This window comes from Ranitomeya variabilis, chromosome 2 (assembly GCF_051348905.1).
Source record: "Ranitomeya variabilis isolate aRanVar5 chromosome 2, aRanVar5.hap1, whole genome shotgun sequence".
Taxonomy (NCBI): domain Eukaryota; kingdom Metazoa; phylum Chordata; class Amphibia; order Anura; family Dendrobatidae; genus Ranitomeya; species Ranitomeya variabilis.
In genome coordinates this window covers 1,115,662,619-1,115,676,747 of record NC_135233.1, presented here as the reverse complement: position 1 = coordinate 1,115,676,747, position 14,129 = coordinate 1,115,662,619, and the positions used below count along the sequence as shown (strand labels likewise).

Sequence of the window (14,129 nt, the reverse complement as noted above, 5' to 3'; positions counted from 1 at the left end):
CTCCACTCAGCAGATAATAGAAATATAGAAGAGTTTACCTCTCCACTCAGCAGATAATAATAGATATATAGAAGAGTTTACCTCTCCACTCAGCAGATAATAGAAATATAGAAGAGTTTACCTCTCCACTCAGCAGATAATAGATACATAGAAGAGTTTACCTCTCCACTAAGCAGATAATAATAGAAATATAGAAGAGTTTACCTCTCCACTCAGCAGATAATAATAGAAATATAGAAGAGTTTACCTCTCCACTCAGCAGATAATAATAGGAATATAGAAGAGTTTACCTCTCCACTCAGCAGATAATAGAAATATAGAAGAGTTTACCTCTCCACTCAGCAGATAATAGATATATAGAAGAGTTTACCTCTCCACTCAGCAGATAATAGATATATAGAAGACTTTACCTCTCCACTCAGCAGATAATAATAGAAATATAGAAGAGTTTACCTCTCCACTCAGCAGATAATAGATATATAGAAGACTTTACCTCTCCACTCACCAGATAATAATAGAAATATAGAAGAGTTTACCTCTCCACTCACCAGATAATAATATAAATATAGAAGAGTTTACCTCTCCACTCAGCAGATAATAGAAATATAGAAGAGTTTACCTCTCCGCTCAGCAGATAATAATAGAAATATAGAAGAGTTTACCTCTCCACTCAGCAGATAATAGAAATATAGAAGAGTTTACCTCTCCACTCAGCAGATAATAATAGAAATATAGAAGAGTTTACCTCTCCACTCAGCAGATAATAGATACATAGAAGAGTTTACCTCTCCACTAAGCAGATAATAATAGAAATATAGAAGAGTTTACCTCTCCACTCAGCAGATAATAATAGAAATATAGAAGAGTTTACCTCTCCACTCAGCAGATAATAGAAATATAGAAGAGTTTACCTCTCCACTCAGCAGATAATAATAGAAATATAGAAGAGTTTACCTCTCCACTCAGCAGATAATAGATACATAGAAGAGTTTACCTCTCCGCTCAGCAGATAATAATAGAAATATAGAAGAGTTTACCTCTCCACTCAGCAGATAATAATAGAAATATAGAAGAGTTTACCTCTCCACTCAGCAGATAATAGATACATAGAAGAGTTTACCTCTCCACTAAGCAGATAATAATAGAAATATAGAAGAGTTTACCTCTCCGCTCAGCAGATAATAATAGAAATATAGAAGAGTTTACCTCTCCACTCAGCAGATAATAGAAATATAGAAGAGTTTACCTCTCCACTCAGCAGATAATAATAGAAATATAGAAGAGTTTACCTCTCCACTCAGCAGATAATAGATACATAGAAGAGTTTACCTCTCCGCTCAGCAGATAATAATAGAAATATAGAAGAGTTTACCTCTCCACTCAGCAGATAATAGAAATATAGAAGAGTTTACCTCTCCACTCAGCAGATAATAATAGAAATATAGAAGAGTTTACCTCTCCACTAAGCAGATAATAATAGAAATATAGAAGAGTTTACCTCTCCACTCAGCAGATAATAATAGAAATATAGAAGAGTTTACCTCTCCACTCAGCAGATAATAATAGAAATATAGAAGAGTTTACCTCTCCACTCAGCAGATAATAATAGAAATATAGAAGAGTTTACCTCTCCCCTCAGCAGATAATAATAGAAATATAGAAGAGTTTACCTCTCCGCTCAGCAGATAATAATAGATATATGGAGCAGTTACCTCTCCGCTCAGCAGGGAGATGATCTCCAGGGCGCAGGCGATGATTCTTCGGGACGTCTCTGCCTCCATCCTCGGCCGTCGCTCAGGTGACAGATGTTGGATGATGTCGGGGGATGGAGACCTTCAGCTTCTGTATAATAACGGCTGATACCAGAGAACAATGTGCGGCTGCTGCACTGTAGAGATGAAGGACCTGTGGTGATGTCAGCACCATGTGACCAGGAGGAGGTCTGCAGACAAGTGGTGAAGGAGCTGTCCTTACATCCGGGCTATGTGACTGGTATATTAGGCAGATGTCCATGGTGACTTGAAGAGAATAGAACCGATCATGGGAGCAGCTGACTCCGCGCTCCTCTCCTCAGTTCAGACCACAGGGTATATGAGGATATATGAGGTCAGATAAGTGTTGATGTGGAAACCTGTCTAGAAAGTGTTGGGAGAAACTCAGAAGGTTTCACACATTTGCCAGTTTTGATCACATCAGGAAGTCGATAGATCGGAGACCAGAGCACAGAATCAGGGTCTGCCCTGTACAACTCTTGTCTGATGTCAGCTCTCTGCTCACAAGTCTTTATTACAACCACAGAGATAGGAAATATAGGAATGGCAGCTTATGTTACACTAGATGGTGGCCGAGTCTAACGCATGGGGTATTCTAGAATATGTATGTATATAGCAGCCACATACTATATAGCAGACACGTAGTCTATAACACAGCCCAGATAGTATATAGCACAGCCATGTAATATATAACACAGCCACGCAGTATATAATACAGGCCACACAGTATATAACACAGCCACGCAGTATATAATACAGGCCACACAGTATATAACACAGCCACGCAGTATATAACACAGCCACGCAGTATATAATACAGGCCACGCAGTATATAACACAGCCACGCAGTATATAATACAGGCCACACAGTATATAACACAGCCACGCAGTATATAATACAGGCCACACAGTATATAACACAGCCACGCAGTATATAACACAGCCACGCAGTATATAATACAGGCCACGCAGTATATAACACAGCCACGCAGTATATAATACAGGCCACGCAGTATATAACACAGCCACGCAGTATATAATACAGGCCATGCAGTATATAACACAGCCACGCAGTATATAATACAGGCCACACAGTATATAACACAGCCACGCAGTATATAATACAGGCCACACAGTATATAACACAGCCACGTAGTATATAATACAGGCCACGCAGTATATAACACAGCCACGCAGTATATAATACAGGCCATGCAGTATATAACACAGCCACGCAGTATATAATACAGGCCACGCAGTATATAACAGGCCACGCAGTATATAGCAGTGTGGACACCATATCCCTGTTAAAAAAATAAGTAAAATAAAAAATAGTTATATACTCACCCTTCGCCAGGATCCACCGAAGCTTTTCTGATGCACGCGGCTGCCGCCAGCTTCTGTTCCCAGAGATGCATTGCGAAATTACCCAGATGATTTAGCAGTCTTGCGAGACCGCTAAGTCTTCTGGGTAATTTCGCAATCCATCTCTAAGAACAGAAGCTGGCGGCAGCCGCGTGCATCGGCGAACGACGGAAGGTGAGAATAGCATGTTTTTTTGTTTTTTATTATTTTTAACATTAGATTTTTTTACTATTGATGCTGCATAGGCAGCCTCAATAGTAAAAAGTTGGTCACACAGGGTTAATAATAGCCTTAACGGAGTGCGATACCCGCAGCATAACACGGTCCGTTACCGCTGGCATTAACCTTGTGTGAGGGGTGACCGGCGGGAGTATGGAGGGACTAATTCTCGGCTGGGCTGTGCCTGTCGCTGAACGGCCGCGACCAATCAGCGACATGGAATTTCCATTACAGACAGACAGACAGAAGTACTCCTTAGACAATTATGTATATAGATTACCTAAGAGAGAAGCTATTTTAATTGGAAATAACAAGTTATTATAAGTTATGACTCCTGGAGAAGTTTATTATGAATTGCGCAGATGTCCTTGACTAACTCTGTCCAACTAACTAGACTGTGAAAAGAAAGCGTAACACACAGACAGCTCTATATCAGTCAGCGCCCTGTGTTATTGCTTTTATGGATAGCACTTATAAAGCTGATACCAAAAACACAGAATTATCAGAGATATAGAGAGGGATCACCATCACCCAACTTTCCTGATCTTCCTCACCCTGCTATTTCTTCCTGGTATGTCCGCTGGCTGCTATGACGTTTTTTTTTTTTTTTCTCCATTCCCCTGCATGTTTTCTCATTTTAATTCCTTGATGCCAATACACAGTTTGGCTTTATCTTTCCATTTGGATCTATTTCCCCTTCTGACTTCTAATTAATCCCCTCCTGTGTCTGTGACCAGTCTCCCTGCTGCCCCTCCCTCCTGATCACACCTGGCCTATTTCATGAGCCCTTAGCCTGTTATACATTCAGAGTCACAGGTCTGTCTGGACCTTGGTCTGTCTCTAAAAGGATAACTGCAAATATTATAGCAGAAATGAGCCAGAAGTGAACCAGAAGTGAACAGAAGGTAAGACTAACCACTGTTAATAACTGAACTAAATTTCATTCCCTTTCCGCCATACTTACTCTCATCATGCTGACATACGCTCTAACAGTTTTGGCTCCTTTACTCCTCACTCTCCTTTGCTATCCCCAAACCCCAGCACCCCCTAACCAAGTAATAATCTCTCCTTCCCTCCTGCCTCCCCACCTGACCTCCTCTGCTGACCTGCTGCTCAACCTCAGATCTCTCCTAATAACACACAAAACAAGCCGCCCACTCTCCTTCGCCCACCTGCTCTGTCTCTCTCTGCTTCTCCTCAGTGCTGGAGACATATCTCCCAATCCTGGACCCCCACAGCTCATACCTCCTGTTACAGAACCCCCCAGCACCAAGAATATGTTATGCAGTATATGTATGTATAATAGGTTCCATGTGAAATGCATCAGTCCACAGGACAAGATATTCTCCTTCTGACCTCCCCCACCTTTGTAATTCCCACAGTAAATATTGGCAGGCTCCGGCCCCCTGCAGCTATTGTAATGTATGTCTGGCCTGCTGTTTTTTTATTGGCCTGCCCTCTGTATCTGTGTTATATATTCTGTGTGCTGTGAATAAAGTGTTGTTAGACTGGAAATACGTGGAGAAGCAGTGAGATTTTATATGCTCCCATGTAACCAAGGAATTCCAGCGAGCGTCCTTCATTCAGAATCCAGCCAAGGCAGAGTGGACCTCCTGAAACACGGGGTGGTACCTAAAGAGGTACTACAGCACAGTAGACCCCGTTACACTGGTGGCAGACAGCGGGATCTGATACCCCTTCTACAGGAGGAAAGGAATGAATGGAAAACAACTACCAGAAGTTAAAGAGGACTACATTAAAAGATCTGGTGGAAGCCGAGGGTTAATCGCCAGCAACAAAACAAAAGCGGATTTGATAGCAGCCATCATGGAACACGACAGTGCAGCGCCCCCCAATGTGAACATGGTGGAGACTGAATTCCAGAGGGAGGTAAAGAACAGACTGGCGTTCTATGGCCCAAACCCTGCAGTAGAGATCATACGAGAGGTGATGGCTGATGCGCGTACTGATCTGAAGGAAAAGATGGCCTAGCGGACCAGGATAGAGCTAGATGGCAGAGCGGATCAAAGTGGAACTGGCCAAGATGGAGATGGCAGAGCGGAGAGAGGAGAGTCAGCGAGCAGGGGGAGCTCTGGCCTCCGACCAGGTACCTTCAACAGTAAGCCACAAAAAGATCCAGTATAATGCCTTCCGACAGTTGGGGGAGGCAGAGGAAGACATTGATGGCTTTCTGCGGGACTTTGAGCGGCAGTGTGCCCTTCATCAAGTGAATCCGGAGGAACGGGTTCAGATTCTGGCCAGCAAGCTGACAGGCCGGGCAGCGGACGCCTATCGCACGGTACCTGATGAGGACTGTATGGACTATGAGCGGATCAAAGAAGTGATCTTGGCCCGATATGCGCTGACACCAGAGGCATACCGCCAAAGTTCCGTGGACTTATAAAACGAGTAATCGATACCCACGCTGAATGGGCCTGTAAATTACGGCGGTCATTGCTACAGTGGGTACAAGCGAGCCAAGCAACCACTAAGGAGGACGTCCTCCAGCTCGTCTTGTTAGAACGATTCTTTAATGGACTAACCCCCGAGACACGGGAATGGCTTCGGGACAGGCGGCCAACGACTCTTGAGGAAGCCGCTCGTCTGGCCGATGAACATCATGATGCCAGGATGGTCACTAGGGGTCCGCCCATGGACCTGGAGGGCCCCAAACCACCAAAGATTGTAAGGGGACCAGCTAGAAACCTGGCCTGCCACAGTTCCCCCGGGGCGCGATGCCACACCTGCCATCAGCTGGGCCACCTGCAAAGACAATGTCCCAACCGGACTCAGCATACCCAGTGGCCAAAGGCGGGAACAGCTACCTTCAGCCGGGCCGCTGTACACTGCTACCAAGGCAAAGTTGACCCGACATTGGGGGCTACGACTAACCAAGGGGTGGAAGAGATGGAGGAAGTGCTGCATGAAGTGGACCCCGTGCCGGCAGCCCGGGCAGATAATCGACAACAGCATCGACAGGTTGTGTGGGTTAATGGGAAACGTATGCAGGGACTAAGGGATTCCGGGGCAACTTTGACCCTTGTGAAGCCTCATCTCGTCCGGGACCAAGAGAAGATGGACTGGACAGTGGCAGTCCGTGTAGCAGGGGGAGCCATACATCGACTGCCAGGATTCACCTGAACTGGGGAGTCAGGGATGGCCTTGTTGAGGTCGGCTTGATGGAGGATTTGCCTGCAGACGTCTTGCTGGGAAATGACTTGGGGCCTATGTTGTCTGCCTTCTCGGTTGCCCCTCTGGCTGAGACATATCCTGTGACCACCCGGAGACAAGCTCAAACTGCGGAGGCGAAATCACACTCAGAGGAGGCCCAGGTAAGACATCCCAGCCCTACACATATTCCCATAGCCAGACACATGTCTTGGGCCACACCAGATGAATTTAAGAGGGAGTTACGTGAGGATCCTTCATTGGAGGGATATCGTGGGAAGGCACAAGAGGGGTACTGGAAGGGGAACAGTTTATATGGAAGCAGGGACTCCTCTACCGGATCACAGAGCAGCACCACACAGGGACGAGCCCCACTATAAAACGACAGCTGGTAGTTCCCAAGAAGTACAGGCAGGAGTTACTGCGAATCTCTCATGACATACCCTTGGCCGGGCACTTTGGCATCAGTCGCACCAGGCATCGTCTGACACAAAACTTCTTTTGGCCGGGGGTAACCTATGATGTTCGTCAGTACTGCCAGACCTGTGACAGTTGCCAGCGCATTGGCAAGAGGGGAGATCAATGCAAGGCCAAATTACGCCCCCTCCCCATTGTGGAGGAACCATTTAGCCGAGTAGCGGTCGATCTGATAGGGCCGTTAGCCAAACCCAGTCCGTCAGGGAAAAGGTATATATTGACAGTGGTAGATTATGCCACACGGTATCCAGAGGCGGTTGCGTTACCTAACATACTGGCAGAGACAGTGGAGGCTGCCCTGCTCCAGGTTTTCTCACGGGTTGGATTTCCCCGGGAGATTATCTCAGACCAGGGTACCCAGTTTACAGCAGAGGTGACCAATCAACTGTGGAAGCTGTGCGGCGTAAAGTCCACTAGAAGCGCCCCGCACCATCCGCAAACCAATGGGTTGTGTGAATGAATTAACGGGACGTTAAAACAACTCATTGGGACTTTTACCAGGACCTACAGGGACTGGGAGAAATTCTTGTCTCACCTCCTGTTTGCCTATCGGGAGGTGCCCCAAGAATCCACGGGGTTCTCCCCGTTCAAACTGGTATACGGGAGACGGGTAAGGGGACCCCTAGACTTAGTGCTAGAACACTGGGAAGGGGAGGGCATCATAGAAGGGGTACCTATTGTACCCTATGTGCTGGAATTCCGGGACCACCTACAGGAGCTGACCCAGGCTGTACGTGGGAACATGCAGGAGGCTCAGCGGCGCCAGCGCGTATGATACGATCGGAGGGCCAGAGAGCGCACCTTGGAAATAGGACAGAAGGTCCTTGTGTTAGAGCCCACTAGGCAGAACAAGTTCCAAGCTGCATGGCAGGGGCCCTACCAGGTAGTGGGGAAAATAGCCGACACCACCTATAATGTTGCCGATTGTGATGACCCCAGGGTTATCCGCATGTTCCACGTGAATATGCTGAAGCCCTACCGGGAGCGCCCTGAAGAGGTAGTGGCCATCTGTGCACCTGAAGCAGAGGATTTAGCCGGACTTCCCTTGCCTGATGTTTTAGGGGAAAGGACTCAGTTTAAATCATGGGACCAGGTACACTTGGGTGAAGACCTAGGTCCCCGGGAGAGACAGCAGGCGGAGGCATTGTTGAGGCAGCGACAGAGGATGTTTTCAGGGAGACCAGGGTACACTTGCCTGGCACAACACAAGGTTGAGACCCAGGTTCAGAACCCCCTGCGGCAACCCCCCTTCCGCGTCCCTGAGTCTGTACGAGAAAGGATGCGACAAGAGATACAAGAGATGTTGCGTTTAGGGGTCACTGAAGAGTCAGATAGTCCCTGGGCATCCCCCGTAGTGTTAGCGCCCAAGAAGGATGGGACTACACGGTTTTGTGTAGACTATCGTAAGCTCAATGAGAAAACAGTGACAGATGCGTATCCCATGCCACGTGTGGATGAGTTGTTAGACCGGCTGGCAGGGGCAAAGTATTTGACCACCATCGATCTATGCAAAGGCTACTGGCAGATTCCCCTTAGTCCTGATGCTATTCCCAAGTCTGCATTTGTCACCCTGTTCGGCTTATTCAAGTTTCGAGTTATGCCATTCGGGATGAAGAATGCCCTGGCGACCTTCCAAAGGCTGACTGACCGGCTTCTGGATGGTCTCCAGGACTATGCATGTGCCTACCTGGATGACATCGCCATCTACAGCGCGACATGGGAAGAGCATCTAAATCACCTAGAGACAGTATTAGACAGGATCCACAAGGCCGGAATCACCCTGAACCCAAACAAGTGTCACGTGGGCAAAGCAGAGGTTCAATATTTAGGGCATTGGGTGGGAAGTGGGAAACAGAGACCAGAACCAGCCAAGATTGAGGCCATAGCCAAATGGCCCACCCCACGCACTAAAACCCAGGTCATGGCGTTTCTAGGGACAGCGGGGTATTACAGGAAATTCGTTCCCAATTACAGCAGCGTAGCCAAGCCCCTCACTGATCTGACCCGTAAGAACCAACCCCGCCAGGTAACCTGGACCCCAGAGTGTGAGGAAGCCTTCCGCCAGCTAAAGGACGCCCTCACCAATACCCCTGTATTGGCCACACCCGATCCAACTAAACGTTTCCTTGTTCACACGGACGCTTCTATGTTTGGATTGGGGGCAGTACTAAGCCAAGTCGGGCCGGACGGCCAAGAACACCCGGTAGCTTACCTGAGTCAGAAACTACTGCCACGTTTAGTAAGCTATGCGGCCATCGAGAAGGAGTGCCTGGCGGTAGTATGGGCACTCAAAAAGTTACATCCATATTTGTATGGATGACAGTTTTCCCTCCTAACGGACCATAATCCCCTAGTCTGGCTTAATCGGGTCTTCGGAGACAACGCCAGATTACTGCGGTGGAGTTTAGCCCTACAACCTCTGGACTTCACCATCCACTACAGACCCGGCAAACAAAACGGTAACGCCGATGGACTAAGTTGACAAACGGAACTTGTACCAACCCCATAAACTTCGTTCATCCCCAAACCGATCCGTTAAGGATCAGACTGTGTATGCCGATCGCGTCGCTGAAAAGGGGAGCCGTGTTACAGAACCCCCCAGCACCAAGAATATGTTATGCAGTATATGTATGTATAATAGGTTCCATGTGAAAAGCATCAGTCCACAGGCTGCGCCTCTGGACAATATATTCTCCTTCTGACCTTCCCCACCTTTGTAATTCCCACAGTAAATATTGGCAGGCTCCGGCCCCCTGCGGCTATTGTAATGTATGTCTGGTCTGCTGTTTTTTTATTGGCCTGCCCTCTGTATCTGTGTTATATATTCTGTGTGCTGTGAATAAAGTGTTGTTAGACTGGAAATACGTGGAGAAGCAGTGAGATTTTATATGCTCCCATGTAACCAAGGAATTCCAGCCAGCGTCCTTCATTCAGAATCCAGCCAAGGCAGAGTGGACCTCCTTAAACACGGGGTGGTACCTAAAGAGGTACTACAGCACAGTAGACCCCGTTACACCTCCCATTACTACCCCCTCCTATCGCTCCCAACCCAATATAAACACTCGAAATCTTGCCCACCTCAAACCCGTGCCCATGACGCCCACCCCCTGCACCCTCTCTCTGGATCACTATGGAATGCCCGCTCCATCTGCAATAAACTCCACGTGATTCATGACCTCTTTACCTCTCGTAATCTTTTCTTTCTGGGCATCACCGAAACATGGCTGACACCCTCTGACACAGCCTCCCCTGCTGCACTATGTTACGGTGGCCTCCACTTCATCCACACTCCTCGCCCTGGCAACAAACATGGTGGAGGAGTGGGCCTTCTCCTTTCTTCCAACTGCACCTTTAACCCAATCCCACCTCTACCCTCCCTTATCCTCCCCTCTTTTGAAGTCCACTCTGTCCGCATCTACTCCCCCTACAACCTCCAAATGGCCATCATATACCGACCTCCGGGCCCGACCACTGCCTTTATTGACCAATTCTCCACCTGGCTCCTTCACTTTCTCTCTGCTGACATACCCACCATCATCATGGGTGACTTCAGTATCCCCATTGACACCCACAGTCAGCAGCCTCCAAACTCATGTCCCTTACTTCAGCCTTTGGACTTACTCAGTGGTCCTCCTCAGCCACCCACACAGACAGACACACACACATTAGACCTGGTCTTCACCCGTTTATGCTCCCTATCTAACTTTACAACCTTCCCTCTCCCTCTATCTGACCACCATCTACTCACTTTCTCATCCCTGTTATCCTCACCTGTCACCCATGTCCAGCACCATGCGCACCCACGCAGGAGCCTCACATACCTAGCCACCCACACACTCTCTGACTCTATCCTACCACTGTCCTCTATATCCTCACTCCACGACACAGACACTGTCACTGCTTTCTACAATGCCACTCTTGCATCAGCTATTGACACGGTTGCCCCTGTCATGCATAGCAGAGCGCGACGAACCAATAGACAACCCTGGCACAATAACATCACTAAAAAGCTTCGGCAAGTATCGAGATTTGCAGAACGGCATTGGAAGAAAACGCATTCACAAGATGATTTCACTGCACTCAAACAAGCAACACTGGCATTCAAATCAGCCCTCACCTCTGCTAAACAGGCCTACTTCACAACCCTCGTATCTTCCTTATCCCACAACCCCAAACAGTTGTTCAAAACTTTTAACTCCCTCCTCCGCCCACCACTGCCCCCTCCGACTTCCCTAATCGTTGCCGAGGACATTGCCACGCACTTCAAAAATAAGATAGACCAAACAAGGCAAGTCTTTGTTGTCCAACCACCACAACCCCTTTGTATGAGAGACCAATGTCCAAACCCCATAACTTCACTTTCCAGAATCTCTGAAGGGGAGCTTGCTCATCTTCTCTCCAAATCACACCTCACCACTTGTGCCCTTGACCCCATCCCATCCCACCTCCTCCCCAACCTCACCACCACACTAATCCCATCCCTAACCCATCTCTTCAACCGTTCACTAACTTCTGGTACCTTAGCCTCTGCCTTCAAACATGCCACAATCACACCTATCCTCAAAAAGCCATCCCTTGACCCAAGCGGTATGTCCAGCTATAGCCCCATATCTTTGCTCCCATTTGCATCCAAACTCCTTGAGCAGCACGTCCATGCTGAACTTTCCTCTCACTTTGCATCTTACTCTCTCTTCGACAACCTACAATATGGCTTCCGTCCCCACCATTCCACTGAGACTGCCCTAACCAAAATTACTAACGACTTATTTACAGCCAAAGCTAACAGACAATTCTCTATACTCCTCCTCCTAGACCTGTCCTCTGCCCTCAACACAGTTGACCACTGCCTCCTACTACAGATCCTCTCTTCCTTTGGGGTCAAAGACCTTGCCCTATCTTGGATCTCCTCATACCTTGCCAACCGCACATTTAGCATTTCCTACTCCCATATTACCTCTTCATCTCGCCCCCTCTCTGTTGGTGTCCCTCAAGGCTCTGTCCTAGGACCCTTACTCTTCTCAATCTATACACTCGGCCTGGGACAACTCATGAGGTCCTATGGCTTCCAGTACCATCTATATGCGGGTGACACGCAGATCTACCTCTCTGGCCCAGATGTCACCTCTCTGATCTCCAGAATCCCAGAGTGTCTATCAGCCATATCCTCCTTCTTCTCCTCTCGCTTCCTCAAGCTCAATGTGGACAAATCTGAACTAATTATCTTTCCTCCATCTCGCATATCTTCTCTACCTGATCTATCTATCAAAATAAATGAAATCACACTTTCCTTTGTCCCCAAAATCCACTGCCTCGGAGTAACCCTTGACTCTGCCCTGTCCTTCAAACCGCACATCCAAGCTCTCGCCACCTCCTGTCGCCTCCAGCCCAAAAATATTTCCAGAATCCGTCCTTTCCTCAACCCACACTCTACCAAAATGCTCGTGCATGCCCTAATCATCTCCCGCCTCGACTACTGCAACATACTCCTCTGTGGCCTACCTTCTAACACTCTCGCACCCCTCCAGTCCATCCTTAACTCTGCTGCCCGACTAATTAATCTCTCTCCTCGCTACACTCCTGCTTCCCCTCTTTGCAAATCCCTTCACTGGCTCCCAATTTCTCAACGTATCCAGTTTAAATTACTAACACTGACCTACAAAGCCATCCATAATCTTTCTCCTCCGTATATTTCCACACTAATCTCTCAATTTCTTCCCTCACGTAATCTCCGGTCCTCCCAAGACCTCCTCCTCTCCTCCACGCTTATTCGCTCCTCACCCAATCGCATCCAAGACTTCTCCCGAATATCACCCGTCCTCTGGAATTCAGTGCCCCAACACATCCGGTTATCCACTACTTTTGGATCCTTCAAAAGAAACCTGAAAACCCACCTCTTCAAAGAAGCTTACAGCTTGTAAAGACCACACAGCCACCTCAACACCATTGGAGCTACTGCAACCCTTGACCTACTGTCTCCTTAATCCTGTAGAATGTAAGCCGGCAAGGGCAGGGTCCTCGCCCCCCTGTACCAGTCAGTCATTGTTAGTTTTGTTTACTGTAAGTGATATTTGTATTTTGATGTATCCCCTTCTCATGTACAGCACCATGGAATTAATGCTGCTATAGAAATAAATAATAATAATAAAGAGGGATGTAATAATAACGTATAATTATTTCCCTTATGAATTCCTCCTTTTATTATTGCAGACATTTATCCATCAGCTTCTTCCCTGCGCTATGAGAGCCTGGAGGGGATGAATCCCGCTCACTGACGGACATCTTGCCAGTAAATCTCCTCATATATGATTACTGGAGGAGCTCTGTTATATTCTGCAGATGTGATAACTGACGTCTATGATGTCTGATCGTACGTCTCTTTACATAGTGTCGTCATAACAAGTCTACCAGTTCTATCGGTTACATACACTAGTAATACCAACATTCATGCAATGACAGGGTGAATGAGTATACTTTTATTCCCTGTCCCCATCTCCACTATATAAGGTCCATCCACCATTCGGGGCGATTGTCTGCAGATCGTTTATATAGGGAATGTTTGGGGACAGCACTTTTATCTAGGTCACCATACAGAAGTATGAAGGTTGAAGGCGTAAGGCGTGCTGAGGTGCAGGTTCCTTCTACACTCAGGAGAAGCCATTCATAGGCCTGGTGATCACATACTAGCTATAAACCCTCAGGCAGTATTAAGGGTACGATGTCAGTGGGCCTCCCAAGACAACGTATAGAAGTCAGAAGTCCTTGCATCGGAGGTTTGGCACAACCAAGTTTGGCTGTTTTGGAAACTGACCTCATTCCTTCGGCATGTCAAACTCAAAGTGTAAATAAATGGGCCATGTCGTTCACAAGTCTGGGCAGAATCTGTAAAGCACAACTGAATATTGTCCGAATCTCCATGGTTATCTCTCCTCACATCATAGACGTGCTCTCACACCTTTCCTAGTCCTCGGAGTGTGGACATCGCTGGCGTCACATAAGTTCTATTACTCATCTCACCTTCCGGAGACTTCTTAGCCCTGTGTGCTATGAATTTCCCTTGTTCTAGGTCCAGATTATACCAGCGTTTTATGTTACCCATAAGATTTATCTGTAACCATGGACTCTCTGCCC

General features: G+C 47.4%; 1 protein-coding gene across 1 annotated transcript in view; it reads right to left on the bottom strand.

Moving 5' to 3' along the window:
- The window catches only part of LOC143808876 (uncharacterized), a 986,487-nt gene that overhangs the window by 206,625 nt on the left and 765,733 nt on the right, over window positions 1-14,129 (bottom strand). The window contains exon 1 of the mRNA XM_077292031.1: window positions 1,713-1,921. Within this exon, the coding sequence (XP_077148146.1) occupies window positions 1,713-1,781 (69 nt within the window). The 5' untranslated portion in view covers window positions 1,782-1,921. Of the gene's footprint in view, window positions 1-1,712 lie in introns of the transcript that reaches the window.